Source organism: Chrysochloris asiatica, unplaced genomic scaffold (assembly GCF_000296735.1).
Source record: "Chrysochloris asiatica unplaced genomic scaffold, ChrAsi1.0 scaffold00041, whole genome shotgun sequence".
Classification (NCBI taxonomy): domain Eukaryota; kingdom Metazoa; phylum Chordata; class Mammalia; order Afrosoricida; family Chrysochloridae; genus Chrysochloris; species Chrysochloris asiatica.
In genome coordinates this window covers 6,098,812-6,122,137 of record NW_006408559.1, presented here as the reverse complement: position 1 = coordinate 6,122,137, position 23,326 = coordinate 6,098,812, and the positions used below count along the sequence as shown (strand labels likewise).

The window sequence follows — 23,326 nt, the reverse complement described above, 5'->3', positions numbered from 1 at the left end:
AGGGTGTCTCCACTTTTAGAATATTCTGAATAATGCTATTTATAGAGTTTTGTGTACAAGTGCATATAGGCATATGTTTTAAATTCACAGGAGTATACAATGGGGCTTAAAAAAATCGGTGGAATGATTCATTACCTTTCAGGTCCTTTTCTCCATGAATTGTTTTGAATCCCCCTGCTATCTTGTTTCGGTAGGAGTGAAATTGCTAGATCGCATGGTAATTCTATATTTTGCATTTTAAGGAATTGCCAAACTATTTTTCAAAATCACTTTATATTCTCGCCAGCAACTTATAAATAAGGGTTTCCATTTCTCCACATCCTTGCCCACCCTTTGCTACAGTTGGTCTCTTTCTTACACTGGGTGTGAAGTGGTATCTCATTGGGCTTTTGATTTGCGTTTTCCTAATGACTGATGTTGACAAACTTTTCATATGCTTACTGGCCATTTCTAGATCATCTCCTTTGGAGAAATGCCTAATTCATATTCTTTTCCTGCTGTTCAATTGTGCTATTGGCTTTTTGTTGTGAGTTGGAAGAAGAGTTCTTTACAAGTCTGGATACAAGTCCCTCGTAAGGGGCTGTGTGATTTGTTACATATTTTTTCCTATTCTTTGAATTCTTTTGACTTTTCTGATGGTGTGTTTTTGCTGTTGTTTTCTGATAAGCCTGTAACTAAAACATCCGTGGAGTCTTGGTATGGTACTGTAGGATAAGCACTGAACTGAAAGGTGTGTTTGAACCATAAGGTCAGTGGTTCTAGCTCATCAGCTGGTCCTTAGAAACCCTATACAGGGTTGCTCTGAGTCACAGCTGACTGGATGGCACTTCACAACAACAACGAAAAATCCACACATCTTCTTCTTATATATTCAATATAGCCCAAAGTCAGCTAAATATTTAAAGAGGTTTTGCATATGGCATTATAATTCTTTGCCTCTGCCCTGAGGTAGGGGTGCTTACAATGTTTGAGCCATAAAATTAATGTGTTCCCCAGAGCAGAGGGAGTCCTGGCGAACTCCCCATCTACTAGATGCAATCATGTGACATGATAGGGTCTTGTGTGCTTTCCAAGAGCCTCCCAAGAGTTTCTGGGGTTTTCTTTGTCATAATTTTGGGTAGTGGATTTCTAGGCAAGAAGAAGTAGCCTCTGCTTATTTCTCACAGAAGGCTATGACCCAGGTCCATTTTATTTGTCACTGCAGCTATAAGGATCTGCCCCAATTGTCTCTCATACAGAATCTCCTAATTGGAACCACTGGATGCTCCCGATCCAATCACCGGGGTTTGAAATACTTCTGTCCTGTTCTCTGCTCTCCTCTTTGCCTGTCTTTAGCTGTTGGCACTTGAATCGGAATTACCAACACCCCCCACCCCCCACCATCTAGATAATTCTGCCTCATAGGGACCTTGTGTAGGGTTTTGTAAATCTTTACCGGAGCAGACAGCAGAGCGGCTGATGGGTTTGAAATGCCAACCTTGTGGTTAGTCGCATAACGTCTAACCCACAGCATCACCAGACCTCCTTAGGATCAAATTATGTGTTGTTGTTTTTTTTTCAAAAAAAATTTGTATTTAAAAATGGCTCTTTTCCCTCCATAAATCATGGGAAAATGTATACAAATAGAAATTATTTTCTCGCAATCAAAAATGACAGTATTCAGTACTTAAGTCTCAGAGTTTCATTTTTCTTCCTAAAGTCTCAGCCTTAACTCCTCCTACACTTACTTGTGATTGTCACACCTTAACAAGAGACATAATTTGAAAGAATTTGTATTTAATGGCTCAGTCCCCACTGGACAATAAGCAGTTCCCTGAGTTTATTATAAATTTTAGCAGGTGTAGAAATTTCTAAGTCACCAGAGAACTCTTGATTAAATTACTCCTGAAGGGCACACATTGGTCTTTTCCACAGGAGCCCTGATAGGACACTGGTAAAGTTGGCATGCAGCTGCTAACCAAAAGGTTGGTGGTTCGAACCTACCAGCTGTTCTGCAGGAGAAAGATTTGGATGTCTACCTTTGTAATGATTATTGTTGTTCAGTGCTGCTGAGTTGGTACTGACTCATAATGACCTTACACACAACAGAATAAAACACTGCCTGATGCTGTACCAACCTCACAGTGGTTCCTACCCTTGAGCCCATGGCTTCTGCCACTGTGCCAATCTGTCTCGTTGGGTTGGGGAGTCTTCCCCTTCCTTGCTGATTCTCCATTTTACTAAGCATGATGTACTTCTCCAGGGACTGGTCTCTACATAATATGTCTAAAGTAGGAGACATGAGGTCTGGCCATTCTGGCTTCTAAGGAACATTCTGGCTGTACTTCTTCCAACACAGATTTGTTTAGTTTTCTGGGAGTCCCTGGTACTTTTAATAGTCTCCAACACCATAACACAAATGCATCAATTCTTCTAAGGTCTTCCTTATTCAGTGTCCAACTTTCACATGTATATGAGGTGATTGAAAATACCATGGCTAGAGTCACGGACACCTTATTCCTCCTCAAGATGGCGTCTTTACTCTTGAACAACGATTACAGCCCTGGAAACTATAGACAGTTTTCTCTGTCCTGTAGAACCTTGATGAGTTAGAACCTATCCCATGGTAGTGGCTTTACTTTGGACTTTGGAAGGTAGTTCCAAGGAGGACTGTCTGACAGGACTTTGCCCAATAAGATCTAGTCTTGGGTTTATTTTCTTGATTGCTTTTGCTTGGTTGTTTGTTTAAGAAAATCTTTTTATAGTGAATTGTTATTGTTGTTGTTATTTGCTGTTGCGTCTGTTGTTAATGGGATGGAGAAGGATGAGGCTTTTTGCTCCCGTAAAGATTTACAGCCTTGGAAAACCCTATACAGGGTCGCTATGAGTTGGAACCACCTCCACGGCACACTAACACCACCACCACCAAATCTTTACAAGAGCAGAAAGCCTCAATCTTTCTCCTGCAGTATGGCTGGGAGTTTCAAACTGGTACCTTGAGGTTAGCAGCCCGACTTGCAACCACTACGCTACCAGAGCTCCTGTAGACCTACCTTACCTATTTATTGTTCAGCTGAAAATTGAGTGATGGGGTGTGTGTTTGCTTGTCAAGAACTCATTTTATTTCATCTCCTCCCTCTCTTTATTGATTCTAGTTTCTGAAGAAGACTTGAAAAGAAGAGTAGCTGAGGAGCTGGCCCTGGAACAAGCCAGGAAAGAATCTGAAAAACAAAAGCGGTGAGCTTTCTGGTTTCTTTGTGAGCCATGTTTTGGGGGCTGGTAATATTTATCAGATATTTTTGGAGAAGAGTGATTATAATAAGAAGAATTATTGTGGCTGAGGGTTTTTTTTAAATGTTTTATTGTGGATTATGTGGTAGTTTACAAGGGAGAACATTAGCTTTACATTCTTCCTATCGTATATCGTTTCATTGCTATGATTACAATTCCCTCCATGCATCATCAACCAACCAAAGGGTATATACCCTGCAAGCCTGTCCCCTGGTCATCAGCACACAGCCCCTCTCCCTCTCTGGTCTAAAGTCCCCAGCTATTCCATCTCTCCATGTCATTGTCTCTGCCTCCATCACTGGCATCATTGCTTCTCAGGGTAGGGTCACACACTCAGCTCTTCTCCCTTGATGGTCCCAAGGACCTCCGCTCCTGGACTGTAAAGTCAACCACTCCCCTCCTTTTGCTGCAAAACGTCTACCTTTACATTTCCAACTCTCACTATCAGTCCTGATAGCAATGATTTAATATTGTACCACAAGGGTCCTATCCCCATCTCCTTTCATCAGTCCCGCCCAGACAAATTGGATACTACTCAGTGGAGATTCTACCTTCCTCCATGCCCTCTGGATCTAGGTTCCCTCTTGAAAGCTTGTAAGACAGTCACTTACTTGCCTTTGAAGACCCCCCCCCCCACACACACACACATTTTGGGTAGCCAATGTCCAAGTTGCCCATCCCTGTCTACTCTGTGTATGGAGGGGGTGGGAATGATCCTTGCTGTAAGGATTTGTTCCCTCTTTTGAGCTACTGCATCCTAGGTGTAGGTCAAGTTCGTCAAATTGTATCATATTGCTCTTTTTTTCTTCTTCTAGTTGAGTTCTGATCATCCAGTCATTGAAGCCAGGTCAAATGGGTATTATCTGCAAGTGCGGGTGTTCTTATGCATATGCCCTCTCTTCTTATCAGCTGGACGCTTCACTCTCCACTCTAGTCCTCTGTGGCTGTGTCACTGACTCTGGGCCCAGGAGTTCCCCGGTCTTGTGTGGCTGAGTTTTGAACGCATTCATCCTGGCCAGATTTGAATTGTGTCTTTAAAGCCCCATGTTGCCCTCTTCCCAAACTTGAATGTAAATGATCATTACAGGCACATTTGGTGATCCCAGACTACCGCATGACAATGACTTTCACAAGAAAGCAAGTCACACGGAATTTGTGGTTCTCCCAGTGCTATACAGGGAGCTTCAGAAAGTTTGTGGACAAATTCCACTGTCTTTGGGTTCCATTTGTTGCATGATCTCTTTGAAGCCTCCTTGTAGAAGCCATGTTTACACTGCACAATAGTCTAGTAGGAATCCTGGTGTGGCGCTGTGGATTAACGTGCCAGACTGCGAAGCTGTTTGAACTGCAAAGCCGGTGGTTCAAGCTCACCAGCTGCTCCATGGAAACCCTATTACACGGGCTTGCTATGGGTCGGAACCAACTCGATGGCACCTAACGACAACAACATTATCTAGTAAATGTGTAGCAGCATTGTGAGACAGTTGGAATATTGTGAGAATGATCAAAATGGGACAAAGAGACACAAAGTGAGCATGTGCCGTTGGAAGAAATGGTGCCAACAGATGTCCTGGGTGTAGGATCGCCACAGACGTTCTGTTGGTAAGAGACCCAGTATCTTTGGAGCACAAGTAAAGTGTGAGACCCCACAGAGCAAGGTGCGTGGATCTCTCGTGTAGGTCTTTGTTGTGTCAACACTAAGCTAGTTTCTCAGTACGTGAGAAGTAGTTCTTGAGAATGCCCTCAGAGTTTCTTTTGCTAGTTTCTTTGAATGCATGTGCTTATGGTAGAGAATGGGTATTTAGGTAAACAGTGTTGTAATTAGGGATGGATGTGATGTCATACATAATGCCTAGGTTAACAGACAGCACTAATTGGTAATACCTGCTCACTGAAGAAAATTGGCATTACAGGAATATGTAAGTATATACACAGTCAAATTAAAGCCCTCCATAGTTCCACCTCTGGAGATGATCCCTCTTTAATATCTTATTCCTATGGATTGTTAGTAGCCACTTTCATAGTTTTGTTATATTTACTATTATTACTACTAATAGCTGATATGGTGCTCTAGGATAAGCACTGGATTACAAACTACAAGGTCATAGTTCAAACCCACCAGCCACTTCTCAGAAGTCATATATAGGGTCACTATGAGTTGGATTGGACTCCATGGTGCTTAGCATTGACAACATTAACAGCCAAAAGAATGCCCAATTTAAGTTTGTATTTTCCTTTAATTTAATTCACGTGCATGAAAGTATTCTTTCATAATTGGCATTTTATTGGTTGTCTTGAGGATCAGTACAAAGAAAATCATAACAGTTTGCACACAGTTCTTAATGTGCATACCAAAAAATCTAAAAGCCACGCAGTTACATACCATTCTTTTTAAATTCCATTGACTTTCTAGCTTTAAATTTGGAGACTGATTTCCCTTAAGAAGATCTCGAGTATCAGTATCAATTGTTGATGGTCAAAAGTCCACTAATTCACAACTTAACATCACTCACATGACCCTCCAATGGTGAAGCCTTCACAGCCCCTAACAAGGTTGTGAGGAAAACTGGACTTCCAGGAGCGAAGCTGTTTCCAAGGGCACATCATTCTGGCAGGGATTGTCTGGATGAGGAAGGAGTTTTAAGAAACAATTCTACTAAAAAACAACATGGAAATAGAATTTCAGATGTCCTACTCATGCAAATAAATGCATGGCCCTGACTCCAAACTGCCATTATGCATGCTTTGCATTATGGCATATAAAAGCAGTCTCCCCCACCTCCCCCCCCAAGCAATGGAAAGTTATGTTGACACCCAGGTTAGCCAAAGCCTCTCACAATTCAGCACAATATTTCCTGGTTGTATAAAAAGATAAAGTGATTTAACCTCTTTTAAAAAGGCATTTATGGTTAGAAAATAAAATGAAGTGGGATTTCCTACTATTTAAAATGTTTCTAGAGCTACTAAAATACTTGCATTTACAAAATCGACGATAAAAATATTCCTGTGGATTGTACCAGAAGGGCTGTACAGGGCCCACTGTTAGGACATGGTTGTTGTTGTTTAGGGCCATTGAGTACGTTTTGACTTGAAGTCGGTTCAGACTCATAGTGATTTTATATAGGTTTTCCAAGGAGCGACTGCTGAGCTTGAACTGCTGACCTTGTGGTTCACACCAACCTTGTAGTCCAGCGCATTAAACCACAGCGCCACACCAGAACTCCTGTATAGGGTTTCTGAGGTTTTAAAGAAAGTCTCATCTTTCCAACCAAGAATCGTCTATCCAGCAGAACTATCAATCAAATACAATGGTGCAATCAAAACATTCCAGGATAAACAGAAGCTAAGAGATTTTGTCAGAGGTAATCTAGCACTTCAAAACATCCTAAAAGGACTTCTTTGGACTGAAAACCAACAAAAACTGACAACACCCAGAGATTGACAGGCGTGGCAACACCACCTGAAACTCAGATGATGGATTGCAGAGTCCAGAACAGAACAAAATTACAACAACGAATTCATAGGAGCTGGGAGGTCAACCGAAGATCAAAACAATAACAGTGTCAAAGAAGGAAAAAATGTAGGAACAGAGATCCAGGTGGTGAGGAGGTCACGTAGATTACAGGATACAATAGATTGTTTTAAGTGGAGGGAAAAGTTAATAGAAAAAGTCTCACCTTTCTCCTGAGCAATGACTGCTGGTCTTGAACCGTGGATGTTGTGGTTCGAATCCATGCTTACCTTACAAACAGTCATCAGACTTGGCTTCTTTCTCTCCAGCCTCATTAGCGGCTGGTCTCTCTTTGGTTTTAGTGTCTTCATTTTCGGCAGGTAAGTCTTTAGGTTCTTGGTTCACCTCGTCAACCTATTTTCTCTTTGTTTCCCTTTCCCTTTGGCTTGCACTTTTTTGGTCTGAAGATGTATCTTTCCTCCTGCCATTTATGGCTTCATTTCCAAGGTTGTAAGAGCAGGGTTAGCTGACACGCTGCCCACCTCCTCTTGGGTTCCTCCGTCACTGCCCTTATGGCCCACCTGACCTTTCTCTTGGGCATCTTGGCATAGCGGGAAAGATGTGGGTACCTCAGCGTTGAGAACTTTCTGGAATCTGCTTTGCCTAGGCACCTTTTTTTTTGACTAGTAGAAAACTGAAAGTAACTCAGTGCCTAAATGGAATACCAGACAGTCAAGTATCGATTTGAGAAGATGTTGAAGAGATAAACACACACACACACACACACACACACAAAAAAAAAGGCAGCCTATAAAAAAAAAGCATAAGTTTTTTTTTGGTAAAAAGTACGACTTTTAAAAGACGTTTAGAGTATTTTCTTATTCATAAAAATATGTGAATACATTTTTATCCAATATAGCCAAATGTGTCCCATCTGTGCTATTTCTGAAATTTACATATAGCAGTTTTGTGTGTGTCATTTCTACTGTGAGTCCCAGACACATGCCCTCCACCGAATAGCTGATGCTCAATCGTGCTGGCTTTGGTTTTGGATTGCTGCACTCTTTTGCTTGAGAGAGCTATGTGTAAGCAGTCTCCGAACCTAGATTCTAGTCCTCACTGATCATAGGACCATCAGCCTGAAACCACATTTCTGTGGGCCTTAAACATTGCGTCTCTAAAATGAGAAGGTTTGAAAAACAATCCCTTTGACTAGTATGGACTTCTGGTATGGTGTTGTAGGAGAAGCGCTGGATTGCTAACCTCTAAGGAGCTCTGGTGGCATAGTGGTTACGAGTCAGCCTGCTAACCTCAAGGTCAGCAGTTCAAAACTACCAGCCATTCTGCAGGACAAAGATGAGGCGTTTTGCTCCTGTGAAGATTTACAGCCCCAGAAACCCTATGCATGGTCACTATGAGTTGGAACCGACTCCACGGCACACTATCACCACCACCAGCAGCAGCGGCAATTCATACCCAGCCCACCAGCCACTCCTTAGAAACCCTATCTATACAGGGCCCGCTATGAGTCAGAACTGAGTCGAGGGCACTTCATGTAACCCATGGGACAGAATATGAAGTTCCCATTGTTATTGCAGCCCTGGTGTGGCTCTGGGTTAATAACAACAACATTGTTGGTATTGTTACATGTCCTCCAGTCGATTCTGACCAATAGCGACCCTGAATGGGGTTTCTAAGGAGCAGCTGGTGGGTTTGGACCGCCGACATTGTGGTTCAAACTGATTTTGTTGTCCAGTGCTTATCCTACGGCGCCACACCAGAGTTCTGAGTTTCCCCTGAGCACTGTTTTTGTCAGGAATAGGGGAGTCGAACAGCCTAAGTTTTTCAAATCTTAATGTAATCAGAAGAGTGAACAATGTCTGTCTACATTTCACGTGTTTCCCAGGCAGCTCTGCATGGTTATTTAATTGGGTTAGTTTGATGGAATGTATAATTAAATTGTGAAGTTTAACTCTTCAAAAAAAAAAAAAATTTCGACCACTTTGATTACGAGGCTAGGAAAACTCATATGTTATGGCAAACTTTCTTGCCTTTGAAATTTTATAATTATGCATAATTGAATTTTATTTTAATCAGGAGTTTTGGTTAGACTTTCATATTTGCTCTGCTTATTATATTTCACACAGGAATTTTTATTTCTTTATTTTTAGATCACCCTTTCTCCCCATATAGTACAGTCTTGTCTACAACATATAAATATATTTTTAACTTTTCATTATTCAACTTCCGCTTGCTCTGCCACCTTCTCTGAAAGGTAAAGGGCAGTTGAATGAATAAAAGGTGCTGAAGAGAGCCAATTTCATATCTCAGGTGGGCCGAGGTTGGAAGCTTAGCTGTAACCTGGACAAATGACTATTGATAAAGAATTTATTTTCTGTCACCTTTAAGGAGGGCAGACGGTGGCACAGCCTTTTTATTATTTTTCCTTTAAAAAAAAAATGTGTTTCAAACCTTCTTCATGAAAACTTCCAGCTGTCAAATCTTGGGAAACAGTGTGTGTTCATCTATATGAGAGTTCCTAGAAGAATCAATAGATATTTTTATTCCTACCAACAAAGAAGCTTTAGCAAAAGCATTAGGAAAGTTGTATGTGCAGTGTTTTCAAAACCCTCTTCGGAGACACAGATTGTATCTGTTGACTTAATTGAAGAGAGCCTCGTAAGCACTTTTGGAAAATCTTTCTTCCTGCTGTATGTGCCGTGCTTACCAAATCTCCTTTTTCGCCCCAAATGCCCACAGGATTTGAGGCCATTTCTCAAGCAGCGAAGAGCCCAGACTTGGGCTAACATGTATGTAAGGACCCAACCTGTTCAAAATGAACTGTGTGAATAACTTTGCTTGTGGCATGTTTCTTTCTTGTCTCAATCTTTGTATGATTGACATGTTTCAATGCATTAAAAAATGGGGCACAGTGAACCTCCATGGCTTGGTACACAGTTTTGACAGTTGTTTCAAGTAGACCCCAAGTCACTCTTCCTTCTCCTCCCTGCCCCTTCGTCTTATCATGTCATCTCAATATTTTATTCTAGTTTTTCATTAATCAGGTTGATGTGGAAGGATGGGCACCAACAGATGGTTATGTGCCGTGGAGCCGATTCTGACTCATAGCGACCCTGTACAGAGTTTCCGAGGCTGTAAATCTGCGGGAGCAGGAAGCCTCATCTTTCTCCCACAGAACAGCTGGTAGTTTCAAACTGCTGACCTTGAGGTTCGCAGCCCGATTCGTAACCACCATGCTACCAGAGCATGGCATTTAACTGTGTCACCAGCTGCTCTTCATAGTGCCTGCTGCCAGGCTAGTGTGAGTAAGGGCCCAGTATCAGGTTGGGTTCTTTGACAGAAAGAGCAAAGTTTGCTCTGATTCACTTGGGAAGTGTGGCTATTTCTAGAAGCATATTTGATTGCTCAGAAGAATCAAAGGGATAGATGAGAGAACCCTTAGCTGGGGAAGAACCACATATTATTGCAGCTTGTAGACTGCGGAGGAAGTCAGGAGGAGGGTGTCAGAGCACAGAGGACTGGACAGTGATGATGTCATTGATTTTAGGAGGCCTTGTGTTTTGAGTACCACCCAGAAAACCTGCTGCAAATTAAACTGAGGCACAACCTTTTTTTTTTTTAAATCTCTTTGACTTTTCCTCCTGGGATTACTAAAGTTCCTGATCTTTGAACTCAAGAAAGGAAAGAAAAATTGTTGGTTGACCATTTATTCCAAGTTAGTCAATGAATGAATGCTCTTACACAATAATAAAAAGAAAAACAAAAGGAAAAAAGAAGTATTTTTAATTAAAAAAACAAACAAACAAACCCCAAACATCATTTGACTATTAACAAAAAGGATATTAGAAGTAAAACAAGGTGTTTAGGCATTGGTTCTCAACTGGGGTTTTTGTCCTCTCCTACCAAGGGTCCAAGGAACTCTGGTAATATACTGGTTACGAATTGGGCTGCTAACTTCAGTGTCAGCAGTTCGAAACTACCAGCTGTTCTGTGGGAGAAAGATGAGGCTTTCTGCTCCCGTAAAAATTTACAGCCTCGGAAACCCTATACAGGGTCGCTATGAGTTGGAACCAACTCCGTGGCACATAACAACAACAACAACTAAGGGTCCATTTGGCGATGTCTGTCCATAGACCAGGATGCAGTTGTTCGAACAGAACAAGGGGCCACGGAATGGTTGAAAATCAGGAAAGGTGTGTGCCAGGGCTGTATTCTTTCACCATACTTAATCAGTCTGTGTGCAGAGCAAATAATCTGAGACGTTGGATTCTATGCAGAAGAATGTGACGTTAGGATTGGAGGAAGACTCATTGGCAGTTTGCAGTATGTAGATGATACAATCTTGCTTGCTGAAAGCTAAGAGGACTCAATATACTACTGATGAAGATCAAAGACCACAGCCTTCAGTATGGGTTGTGCTTCAGTGTAAAGAAAACAAAAGTCCTCACCACTGGACCAGTAACTAACATGGTAAATGTAGAAAAGATTAAAGTTGTCAAAGATTTCATTTTGCTTATATCCACAATCAACAGTCATGGGAACAACAGTCAAGGACTCAGATGAGGTATTGCATTAGGCAAATCTGCTGTGTAAGACCTCTTAAAAGTGTCCAAGAGTGAAGACATCAGTTTGAGGACTAAGGTGCACCTGACCCAACCCATGGTTTTTCCAGTAGCCTCATATGCATGTGAAACTTGAACACGGAACAAGGAAGACAATAGAAGAATTGATGTCTTTGAGTTATGGTGCTGGAGAAGAATTTTGAAAGTATCATGGATTTTCACAAGAATAGACAAATCTGTGTTGGAAGAAGTACAGCCAAAATGCTCATTAGAAACCAGATGGCGAGAATTCTTGTCTCATACTTTGGACATGTTATCAGGAAGGACCAGTCCCTGGAGGAGGACATGATGCTTGGTAAAGTGAAGGGTCAGCTGACAAGAGAGGAAGACCCCTAATGAGATGGTTTGGCACAGTGGCTGCAGTGGACTCAAGCCTAATAATTTTGAGGATGCTTCAGGACCTGGCAGTGTTTTGTTCTGTTAGCACAGGGCTACTATGAGTTGCAACCAACTCAGTGGCACCTGAGAACAACAGTCTTGACATTTTAAATTGTCACAACTTGGTGGGTGGGACATGGATTCAGTGAGTAGAGGCCTTAAACATCCATTAGTGCCCAGGGCAGGCCATTCACCCATCCCCCAAGAATTCTCTGGCTTGAAATGTCAGTAAGGCAGATGATGAAAGGCACTGGGTGAAGGTATATGGGAAATCTTTACACATAGCGCCTAATGCCTCTGAATCATCATCAGAAGCTTGACGAACCATTATCCCATCGAATTTGTCTCCATGCTTGTTCCTGGGATTGTTCCAGGCTGCAAGCCAAAGTCCTGTTCATTCTGATGCTCAACTGGCCAGGACCGCCTCAAGGTACCCAGCAATGGGAAGATGCTTACAAGGCCAGCAAGAAGATGAAAACAAATGCCTCTTAGAACTGGTGAAATGCAGTCCTGTACACTCCACACCAGAGAATCTTTTGGCTTGGAAGTGACTTCTGAAGGTCTTCTCTCATCTCCCCTACAAGAAGAAGCCCTTTTACAGTATATCTTATCTGGCCACATTCAGAATCATTTAAACTGAATTCATCAGGCCATTTAGAATTTACCCCAAACCCTTCTCTATCTCCACTCCCTTAAATCTGAACTTGTCGCATTACTAAAACTTGCATTAGCGTACTTGAACTTCAATGATTATTCAGCTAATTGTAATCAAAATTACCACTTATGGACTCCTGGTGTGATGCTGTAGAATCATCAGCATTGGACCACGAATTACAAGGTCAGTGCTTCAAACCCACCACCCGCTCCTTGGAAACCCTAAACAGAGTTGCTTCAGGCCAGAACCGATGAAATGGCATTTAACAGCATGACCCTTTAACCTGTATTCCCATGTGTTAAAAACACATACACTTGGGTTCTTAAGATATCTTAGCTCTGTTCCTGTTGTATGGGTCTCTAGAGTGATTTACATTGGTAAGTTTACTAAATCACAGATGCATCAACACTCAGAATCTTAGCACGTGCACCAAGCTTGTTGATTCTGATTTGGAGTCACGGTTTTGCTTATGAGAACATGTAAAGGGTGGAATCGTTGAAGCTGTTTGGCATTCTGGGAGTCCAGAATAAATGCCGGTGTCAGGAGTCTGCTTTTCCTGTGTTGTTGCTAAGTTGTGTGTTTTGGGTGACAACCGACCATATTGTGTTGTGCTCATAGCACACCTGTCCCTCCAGGAAAAAGATGCTACAGTTGGAGTATGCTGCTGGTGGTGGTCATGTGCCGTGGAGTCAATTCTGACTCATAGCGGCCCTGCATAGGGTTTCCGAGGCTATAAATCTTTACAGGAACAGAAAACCTCATCTTTCTTCCACAGAACGACTGGTAGTTTTGAACTGCTGACCTTGAGGTTAGCATCCCGATTTGCAGCCACTATGCTATACTTTAAAAATATTACTTACGTCTCAGCTGTCCCCAGTCTCGGAAAGTCAGTCTCTGACCTTTGATGTTTGAAACTCACCTCTTTACTTACGAAGGCAGGTGAAAGGGGTTGAGTTTTAATAACACTTCTCCAAGAAGCCACGAAGAAAGGGAATAGATTCTTCATGTTGTAACTAGTATACACCAGCTAAACTTACATGGAGTTTTCCCAACCTTAAATGACTTGGAAAATTATATTAGATTTCTGAGGCTTAAAATTAATTTGGTTTAATTAATGAGTCGTACATCTTGCACCAAACCTGTTGCTGTCATTGCTGTCCTGTGTGATAGAGTAGAACTGCCACCTAGGGTTCCCAAGGCTCTCACCTTAATGGGGATCCCTGATGTGGCGCTGCAGGGCAATGCACTAGAACGCAAAGGCAGTTTGAGCCTCAAGGTCCGCAGTTCAAACCCACCAGCACTCCTCGGAAACCCTGTACAGTCTCATGTGTTGAATTGTGCATGGAGTCACTATGAGTCTGAAATAACTTGAAGGACAACAATCTTCATGGAAGTAGATCTCCAGGTGTTTATCCCATGGAGCGGCTGTGGGTTCAAACCTCAGTCTTTCTCATAGCAGTTGAGTTCTTAGCCACTTTGCCTCTGGGACTCCTTTGTTGGAGTGTGGTGTTGCTGTTGGGAAGTCCCATCAAATTGGTTCCCACGCATGGTGACCATGTATAGGGTTTACACGGTGCTGCCGGTGGGTTTGAAACACTGACTTTGTGGTTAGCAGTCCAGTGCTTACCCAACAGCACCATGCCAAGAGTTAGAGTAGAGCACAGTCTATTTTTCCATTTATAGTTTTATCAAAGCTATAAAGCACTTTTGTTTGTACTTTTTAGTTTTCCATCATTAACGTGGAATTCATAGGGATGGGACCTTCTGTTGAAATTCATTACCTGTGACTTTGTGTGTGAAGAAAAACATGGCATCAGGATTGGGTGAAGACTCAGTAACAACCTGCAATATGCAGATGATACAACCTTGCTTGCTGAAAGTGAAGAGAACATAAAATACTTACTGATGAAGATCAAAGACCACAGCCTTCGGTATGGATTGCATCTGAATGTAAAGAAAACAAAAATTCTCACCACTGGACAAATGAACAACATTCTTATCAATGGAGAAAAGATTGAAGTTGTCAAGGACTTCATTCTTCTTGGATCAACTATCGACACTCACAGAAGCAGCAGTCAAGAAATCAAACAATGTATTGCATTAGGCAAATCTGCTGCACAAGACCTTCTTAAAGTGTTGAAGAGCAAGCATGTCAGTTTGAGGACTAAGGTGCGCCTGACCCAAGCCATGGTATTTTCAATAACCTCATATGCATGCGGACATATGCATGTTGGACAGTGAATAAGGAAGACCATAGACGGATTGATGCTTTTGAGTCTTGGAGGAGAATATTGAAAGTGCCCTGGGCTACCAAAAGAACCAATAGATCTGTGTTGGAAGAAGTGCAGCCAGAGTGCTCCTTGGAGACCAGGATGGCCAAACTTCGTCTCTCATACTTCGGACATATTGTCAGGAGGGACCAGTCCCTCCTGACTTGACAACACTTAACAACAGTGACAACCACCTGTTACCATGGAGTTGATTCTGACTCATAGTGACCCCCAGGACAGAGTAGGGTTTCTAAGGCTGTCATCTTCACGGGGGCAGACTGCCACAGCTTTCTCCTCTGTGTAGCTGTGGGAGGATTTGAACAGTCAACCTTTCGGTCAGCAGCCAAGTGCTTAACCACTGTGCCACCAAGTCTCCTTTTCCTAATGTTAGCAATGAAACGATGATTTTCAGTGGCTCCCGGTCTGCCCCAATGCCAGCATAGCCTGCTGCCTGAGAGCGGATTTACCGCACTGTTATTTCATTGGGTTCAGTGAACGGCTTAGCACTGTCTGCAAAATATTCCTCTAGATGCTCCTATATCTAAGAGATTTTTCTGTGGTTCAAAACCTCCAGTATTGGAGATTTCTGCTTCCTGCTAACCCCATTCTTCTCCTTGCTCATTGCTGTATTGTTGTTTTATACCCATTACTTCTTCCCCCACTGAACTCAGAAGTAGCTGGAGACCTTACACCCATACTTCTTGGTGGAAGGTTGTTGGAAGGACTGATTGCATTAAGCACTGTAAGTACGTGCTCTCTGTCACATTCATCTTTCTTGTTCAGCTGACACTTTCCCACTGAATAGGGACAACTGCTTTTTGTAAGCTTCCGTTGTAGATGGCTGGACTATCTAGTCTGGCTTTAGACACTTCTTTTTTTTCCAAATCCAATTTCCTTTCTATTGATGCCAGGTACGCTGATGTGGACTCCTTCCCCCGATTCTGACTGATAAGCTGTTGTTATATGGTAGGAAGTTCAAACCCCGGAAAACATAATCTAACCTGCGCTAGAAATCTGTGACTTTTATAGGCTCTAATCGCAGAAACGAGGCTCATCCTCTCGTTCAAACGTTTCTTCTGACAGTAATTCCAGCGTTTTGTCCCAGGACGTGGAGTAGTTCAGGTAATTTGTGCCACGCTGAGTCTCCACCTTTGTAAGCCTGTAGGAATTGGTTCTGAGTGTTCGATAGTTGTCTGTTGTCCTTGTTGACGGTTCTCCATGGCCCAGAACAATCCAGTGTTTTCTTTTTTGTGGGGGCTGTGTGTTGATGATTTCTCTAAGAAATTACAAACAACACCCTTTTACGTTGTTTGTAATTTCTTAGAGAAATCATCATTGTGTGAAAATGGCTCTGTTTTGTAAGATTGGGTGGCTGAGATGGACACAGAACAAGGATCTGATGTGGACTGACTCTGCCCAGTCTGCTGCTGAGGTGGCGGCTTCATCCTGCCTCTCATCACCCTGTAAAGACTCATTCTGAGGAAGCGCAATGTGGACCAGACAACGACTGAAACCCCAGAGCTGTCAGCCTTTCCCCCTCTCACCTTCCTGAAGGGACCGGAGCCAGCCCTGTAGTCCTAGTGTGAATGGAGCCAGAGTTTGGGGAACCTTGGTTTGGGATCACTTCCTCTCAAATTTGGTATCACTTCCTCTCAAATCACTTCATCTCAAGATAGATGGTGGGTGGGCAGTGGGTTGAGTTTCACTTCCTGAGGTTCGAGGTCCAGATTTCAGGGCAGGGTCGTGTGGGCTGGCCTGTGGCCTGGCTGAGTCCTTAGTCCTGGGCCTTCTGGAAGCCATCTGCTCATCCTGGTGACCTTCCTACGTCGAGAATGAGAGGTCCTTTTGTACAGGTCTTTCTGGCAAAGATGGAGGAGTTTCCACAGTGGGCTCCCTTCCCTCCCTGTCTGTCTTGTTAGCTGTGTCCACAGAGCCTTCAGCTGGAGAGTGTGCTCACCATCAGTCTAAAGGAAATAACAATTGTATTCCAGGATTATGATTATCTACACCCTTCTTTCCTGGATGGAAAAACAGCTATAAAGATTTGTCAATGCCGTATTGCGAGAACTCAGATTCATTTGCTTCCCATTCTTATACAAAAGCAGAAATGACTTGTCTTTGATGAAACTGTCCTCAAAGTTTATGACTGGAAGCCCCATTGCAACTTGTCCACCGTGGATGAATGACCCTTCTGGTATTTAAAATACCAGTGGCATAGCTTCTAGCATCTCAGCAACACACAAGCCACCACAGTACAGCAAACTGACAGACGAGGAGTAGTAGGACTCACGTGCCTAACTACAATGAAAAAGTTAAAAAAATAAAAAAAAAAGGTGTTGTCTTGTGCTTGTTGTGCGCCTGCAATGTTTTGAGCACTTGGTTGTTGTTGTTGTTAGGTGTTGTCGAGTATCTGAAGGCTTTATATATTTCAATTTATCGAATCCCCAAAGTCCTTCTGTTAGGCAGCTGTCATCATCATCACCACCTACAAAGGAGGACAGGGCCTCAGTGCCTGTAGTGAGGGAGATGTGGGCTTAAATCCAGGATGGTGCAAGCTACTGCCCGTCTGTCTGAGGAGGCTTGCTTGTTGTTAGGATGCTGAACAGAGCCCAGTGAAGCTTCCACGCTAGGACTAGGAAGAAAGGCCTGGTGATTGACTCCCTAAACTCAGCTGATGAAAATCTTACTGATCGCAGCCGGTCTGCTTTACAACCACTCATGGGGATGGTGCAGGATTTTGCGCCATTTTGTTCTTTAAAACATGGAGTTGCCCTGAGCCAGAGGTAGTCACTGGCTACCAACTACTACAGCATAAATGTGAAAACTGAGGCTGGGTAACTTTCCCAAGGTCATAGCTAGTCCGTGGTGGGGCTGGGATTTGAACCTAAGTCTCTGTCAACATTACTCATTGAGCCACGGCTCAGTTCACTCTGGTTGAATACAGGGAGCCTTTTTTCTCAGTTGTGACACTTGTTGCTTGAGGAAGGAGGCACAAGTGTTGATCCTGGATTTTCTCCTCTAACCGTGTAGGCAGATGTCTCTCCGATCACATTAGAAGTTTCTGGGTAGATGGGAGTGAATGTTGAGCCAAACTCAAAATCATACAACCAACCACGCTAGGTAGTGAGTGACTCGTGAAACCTGAGACTCTGGCTCTTGGTTTGGAACTGAATTCTGCCCCTTGGCTCAATTTTCGTCAAGTGATAGAAAGCTCTATGGGGGACAACACTAGTGAAGTATGTAATTGTTATTGTTCAGTGCCTTTGAGTTGGGTCCAACACATGTTGTTAAGTGCTGTTGAGTCGTTTCCAACTCATAACGACCCTGTATAGGGTTTCCAAGGAGCGGCTGGTGAGCTTGAACCACCGACCTTGTGGTTCTCCAACGCATGTTGTTGTTAAGTGCTGTTGAGTCGTTTCCAACTCATAGCGACCCTGTATAGGGTTTCCAAGGAGCGGCTGGTGAGCTTGAACCACCGACCTTGTGGTTCTCCAACGCATGTTGTTGTTAAGTGCTGTCGAGTCGTTTCCACCCCATAGTGACCCTGTATAGGGTTTCCAAGGAGCGGCTGGTGAGCTTGAACCACCGATCTTGTGGTTCAAACGACTTTGCAGTCCAGTGCATTAGTCCACAGCGCCATGCCAGGACTCTCTCATAGCGACCCTTTATAGGGTTTCCAAGGAGTGGCTGGTGAGTTTGAACTGCCAACATTGCGGTTCAAAGCAACCCTGTGATCCAGTGTTTTTCCTGTGGCGCCGCACCAGGACTCTGGTGAGAAATGCTCACCATATATAGCTTGGTCAAATGTTCAAGATCAAAAGGCTAGTGTTTACACAAGGAAAGAAGGATTGGAAACAAACACAGGGACAAGGTGGGAAAAGTGATGTTCCATGGAGGAGATTGTGATCATTGAGATGAAACCAAGTGTATGATTTGTGGCATGTGAAACTGATGGTCTACTTTGTAAGCCTTCACCCAATTCACAATTAAAAGAAAGTAAAATGACTGTTCACTTTGCCTTTGGGGACCAAATATGAGCAACTGCCCTGTAGGGTGCAAGTATGTTCAGGACTTGCTTTATCTTAGGAGGAATATCTTTTGAGAATTTGTATTTAAAGTTGATATTCTTTTTGACCTAGGCTGCACCTCACCATGACATACCAAATTTTTACTCAAATAGCATGCATGTTATACAAGGGGGCTTCCAAAAGTTGGTGGAAAATGGAATTAAAAGATAACGGAGTTTTTCTCGTGAGTTTTCTTAAAGCTTCCCTGTATGTTTTTTGGCAAATGCCTTCCCTACCCTCTCACCCCAACCCACCAGGTGTATCCATAGCACACTGTGCTAATATTTTTTAAAGCAAAATGTAAAAAAAATTAGTATTGCATGCTTACAGTGGGGAGGGCAGGTTGGAAAAAATGTAACAGCGCGTTATTTGCGTAAATATCCAGTGATGAATTTGCGTTCATGCTGTCTATAATGGTGGAGATTGGAGTTTCTTATTAGGATGACAGGGACCTGGCCAGAGTTCTTAGTAGCACAGCTTCTGGTCAGGAGGCGCCGCATTCTCTTGAGGGTTTGGTCCAGTTCAGTGAAACAACTTGGTCACCTTCCACTGTGGGGGACCCATACCAGCAACCTGGCCCCAGGGCAACAAAGAGACTCTGGGTTTTCTTCAGTAGATGATTACTGGGTGAAATGATTTTGCTTTTATCCATCTATGTTCTTTATTTATTGTTAAGTGCCGTTGAGTTGGTTCTGACTTATAGCAACTCTGTATAGAGCGTTTCCCAGGAGCGGCTGGTGGGTTTGAACTGCTGACCTTACAGTTCACAGTCCAGTGCTAATCCTCCAGCGCCACACAAGGAAGTATATGTTCTTCATTAGACTGTTTTAAAAAAAACAACCCAAAAAAACCCCCAGAAGCTTTGAAATCATTAAATTACTGTATTGCTTGTGTCAAGTTTTTGAATGTTTATTGGGATCATGCATTGGACCGACCGCAAGCTTGGTTTGAACCACAAGGTCGATGGTTCAGACTCACCAGCTGCTCTTTGGAAACCCTAAACAGGGTTGCTGTGAGTCGGAACCGACTGGACCGCACTTAACAACAACACCATTGTTATTGAAGGAGCCCTGGGTGGTGCAGTGGTTAAAGCACTCAACTGTGAACTGAAGGTCAGGGGTTTGAATCTCCCAGAGGGTCCGTGGAAGAAAGATGAGGCAGTTGGCTTATGTAATGATTGACAGTCTTGGAAACCTGTGGGGTGGTTGTATTCTGTCTTCTGAGTTACAGTGGCCTCAATGGTCGTGGTTTTATTGTTACCACTTATATGTCTTCTGTATGATAGTCCACCTGCTTTTGTTAGTCATTCATGTACAGTTTGCAAACTTCAGTGCTTTAAAGTCAATTTACAAAATTAGCTGCTGGGACATGTCACCTTTGGACCTGAAGTATCGAATGCCGTCATTAGGGTGTGTGCAACAATTATTGTAAAGTGCTGTCGAGTCAGTTCCGACTCATAGTGACCTTGTATAGGGTTTCTGAGGAGTGAACAGTGGGTTTGAACCTCTGACCTTGTGGTTCAAACTGACCTTGTGGTCCGGAGCTTTATCCTGCAGTGTAGCAATTACGGGGGCATTGATTAGTGACGCGCAATTCCCAGTTGCTTCCTGAAATTGAAACTATCGTCCTCCTCCAGACAAAAGCAGTTTCACTGGGAACATTTCTCAAGCTGTCCCATTAAAATGATTTCTATGTCAGTATGAAGAATAAAAATAGAGAGGTTAACCATGCAAATGTTTCAATTAATGGAATTGAGTTGCTTCACAACTTCTCAGAACAAATCCTCCTTAACTTCTTAACTTGCTGGTGCTATATTGTTTGTGCTGATTAGATTGTAACAGAAATCTCTTTAACTATCATTAATTTCAATGAATGACATTTTGCTTTCCTGATGGATTTGATGAATTAAAAGCAAAGCAATTCAAAACTCAACAAAACGAGTCAACTGAAACCACTGATTTACAATGGAGAATGTCTGCTCATTAAGAAAACTAAGAAATTGCAGAGTTTCAGCAATTCTTTGACTGTTTCTACGGTGGTTACGAATCGGGCTGCTAACCTCAAGGTCAGCAGTTTAAAACTACCAGCTGTTCTGCGGGAGAAAGATGAGGCTTTCTGCTCCTGTAAAGATTTACAGCCTCGGAAACCCTGTACAGGGTCGCTATGAGTCGGAATCGACTCCACAGCACATAACAACAACAACAACAGTACCAGATAAATTTACTTAGGCCATTCCTCAAAGTACTGGAAACATGGAAAATGTTGATTTGTTTAAAAACAACAACAAAAAAGCTGTGTTGTTAGTTGCCATCGAGTTAGTCCTGATTCCTAGTGACTTTTCAACAGAATGACAGACTTCCCAGTCTTGTGCCCTCCTTGCTGTGTGTGGTCCATTCTCACTGCTACCATCCATCTCATTAACAGTGTCTTTTTCGCTGACCCTCTTCTGCTTTATCACACATGATGTCATTCAGCAGGTACTGATCCTCTTGGTAACATGTTCCAAAGTAAATCGATAGAAGAAATTCAAATTACACAAAAGCATAAAAAAGTAGTCGTCTTCAACTCATTTTCCCTCTTAAAATCACTCGCACATTCATATCCCAACTAAACCAGTAATCAGACTCACTGCCATTGATTGGGCTGATTCTGATCCACAGTAAGCCTATGGACAGAGTTGAGCCGCCTGATAGAATTTTCAAGGCTGTAACTCTCTACGGAAGCAGACTCCCTCATCTTTCTCCCACAGAGCAGCTGGTGGGCTTGAATCAACCACCTTTCTGTTAACAACTGAACACTTAACCACTGTGCCACCTTAGGGGAAATAGATTCTTACAGTAGTTTTATAGCTTGTTTGTTTGTTTCTAAATGAGAATGAGATTTAATAATTTAAAAAAACACACAAAAGTTATCAAAAGATCTCAATTTATGTTGTTAACTCTCTTTCTATGACAGTCTCAAGTCTACTTTTTGTTGTTTTTAAGTGCTGTTGAGTAGGTTCGGACCCACAGTGAGCCTGTGTAGGATTTCCAAGGAGCAACTGGTGAGCTTGAACCACCAATCTTATGGTCCAAGCTTATCTTTTGGTACAGTGCATTAACTTGCAGCACCACATCATGCCTCCAAGTCTACTTCAGATATGCCATCTGAGGTGACTTTATCCAAGAAAAATCATACTAGCAATAAAATAATGTAGCTAACAGTTTTTAAACCCTCGCTCTGTCTCCTGCCCTGATCTAAGCCTTTTGGACACATGGCTCAAAGGAGAACCTTTGCTGCTGACCTCACCTGGCTAACGACCACATAGCCAGAAAGGAGAAGAGTTGGGATTTGAACCCAGGCAATCAAGCATCTGAAGCCACACTCATCATTATTCTATGAGATCGCATTTTAGGCTAAGTTATTCTTTGGTTCAATAGGGACATTACCTAAGGAGCACAGGTGGGACTGTAAAATACACAGTACTCTATTAAAGCCACAAGGTCTGCAGTTCAAACCCACCAGCCTCTTTGTGGGAGAAAGATGAGACTTTCTGCTCCTGTAAAGATTTGCAGCCTCGGAAATCATACAGGGTTGCTACGAGTTAGAAGACCCCCAGTGAGATGGATTGGCAAAGTTGCAGTATCAATTGGCTCAAGTGTGGCAACGGTAGTGAGGTTGTTTCATTCTGCTGTGCATAAGATTGCTATGGGTCAGTACTGACTCAATGGTACCTAACAACAACAAACTAGTCCGAATTGGTTCAATAGCAGTGGATTTGGTTTTGGGAGTGACGTTATCTGTTATGTACCTGGAAGAATGTTCTTGTTTTTTTGATGTGGTTTACTGAAAGTTGATTTTTTGGGGGGAGTTTCGGCACAGTTGACTTTGCCTTGGTTATTGTTGTTAACTGCCATCACTTATGACCCATAGCGACCCTGTATAGGGTTTCCGAGGACCAGTTGGTGAGCTTGAACCGCTGACTTTGCTTTGCAGTCTGGCGCATTAACCCACAGCGCCACACCAGGCCTTAGATATAGAACTTGTATTAATTAAAGACTTGATTTTAAAAGGAATTCACAAATGAAAGGACTTTTTGGTGTTTTTGTTGTTTTAATTCACATGACTGTATTTTGAAATAAAAACTGTCAAAATACTGTCAAATAGTAGGTGAAAATTAATATTTCTGTAGATTTTGCTATCATCTGTTGGAAAGTGTGTATTTTTGTTATGACCACATCTGCCAACTATACAATCCTAATAGAATTAGAGAAAAGAAATCCCAAACCGTTTTCCAGCAGAGTCTCTGTAACGCTTGTTGCTTGGACAACCCCAGGTAGGTTTGACTTAGAAAGTCTGTTCCTCAAACTGCTGAAGAGGTGGATGTTGGCCTAACCAAACCCAGAGCAACATCAGAATTTTGATTACTGGCTCTTCTTTTTCTCCCCTTTCCTCTTCCAGTTAATCAGCCCTGGTGCCCTGGTGGTACAGTGGTGAAAACACTCAGCTGCTAGTGTAAAGGTCAACAGTTTGAGTCTGCCAGCTGCCCCGCTGGAGAAAGATAAGGCCCTCAGCTTCTGTAACGCGGACAGTCTTGGAAACCACACGGGACA

At 42.7% G+C, this 23,326-nt stretch overlaps 1 protein-coding gene across 1 annotated transcript in view; it reads left to right on the top strand.

Moving 5' to 3' along the window:
* CHCHD3 (coiled-coil-helix-coiled-coil-helix domain containing 3) overlaps positions 1-23,326 on the top strand; it is a 353,394-nt gene that overhangs the window by 74,295 nt on the left and 255,773 nt on the right. Inside the window, exon 3 of the mRNA XM_006861225.1 lies at positions 3,135-3,216. Coding sequence (XP_006861287.1) covers positions 3,135-3,216 — 82 coding nt within the window. The remainder of the gene's footprint in view (positions 1-3,134; positions 3,217-23,326) is intronic.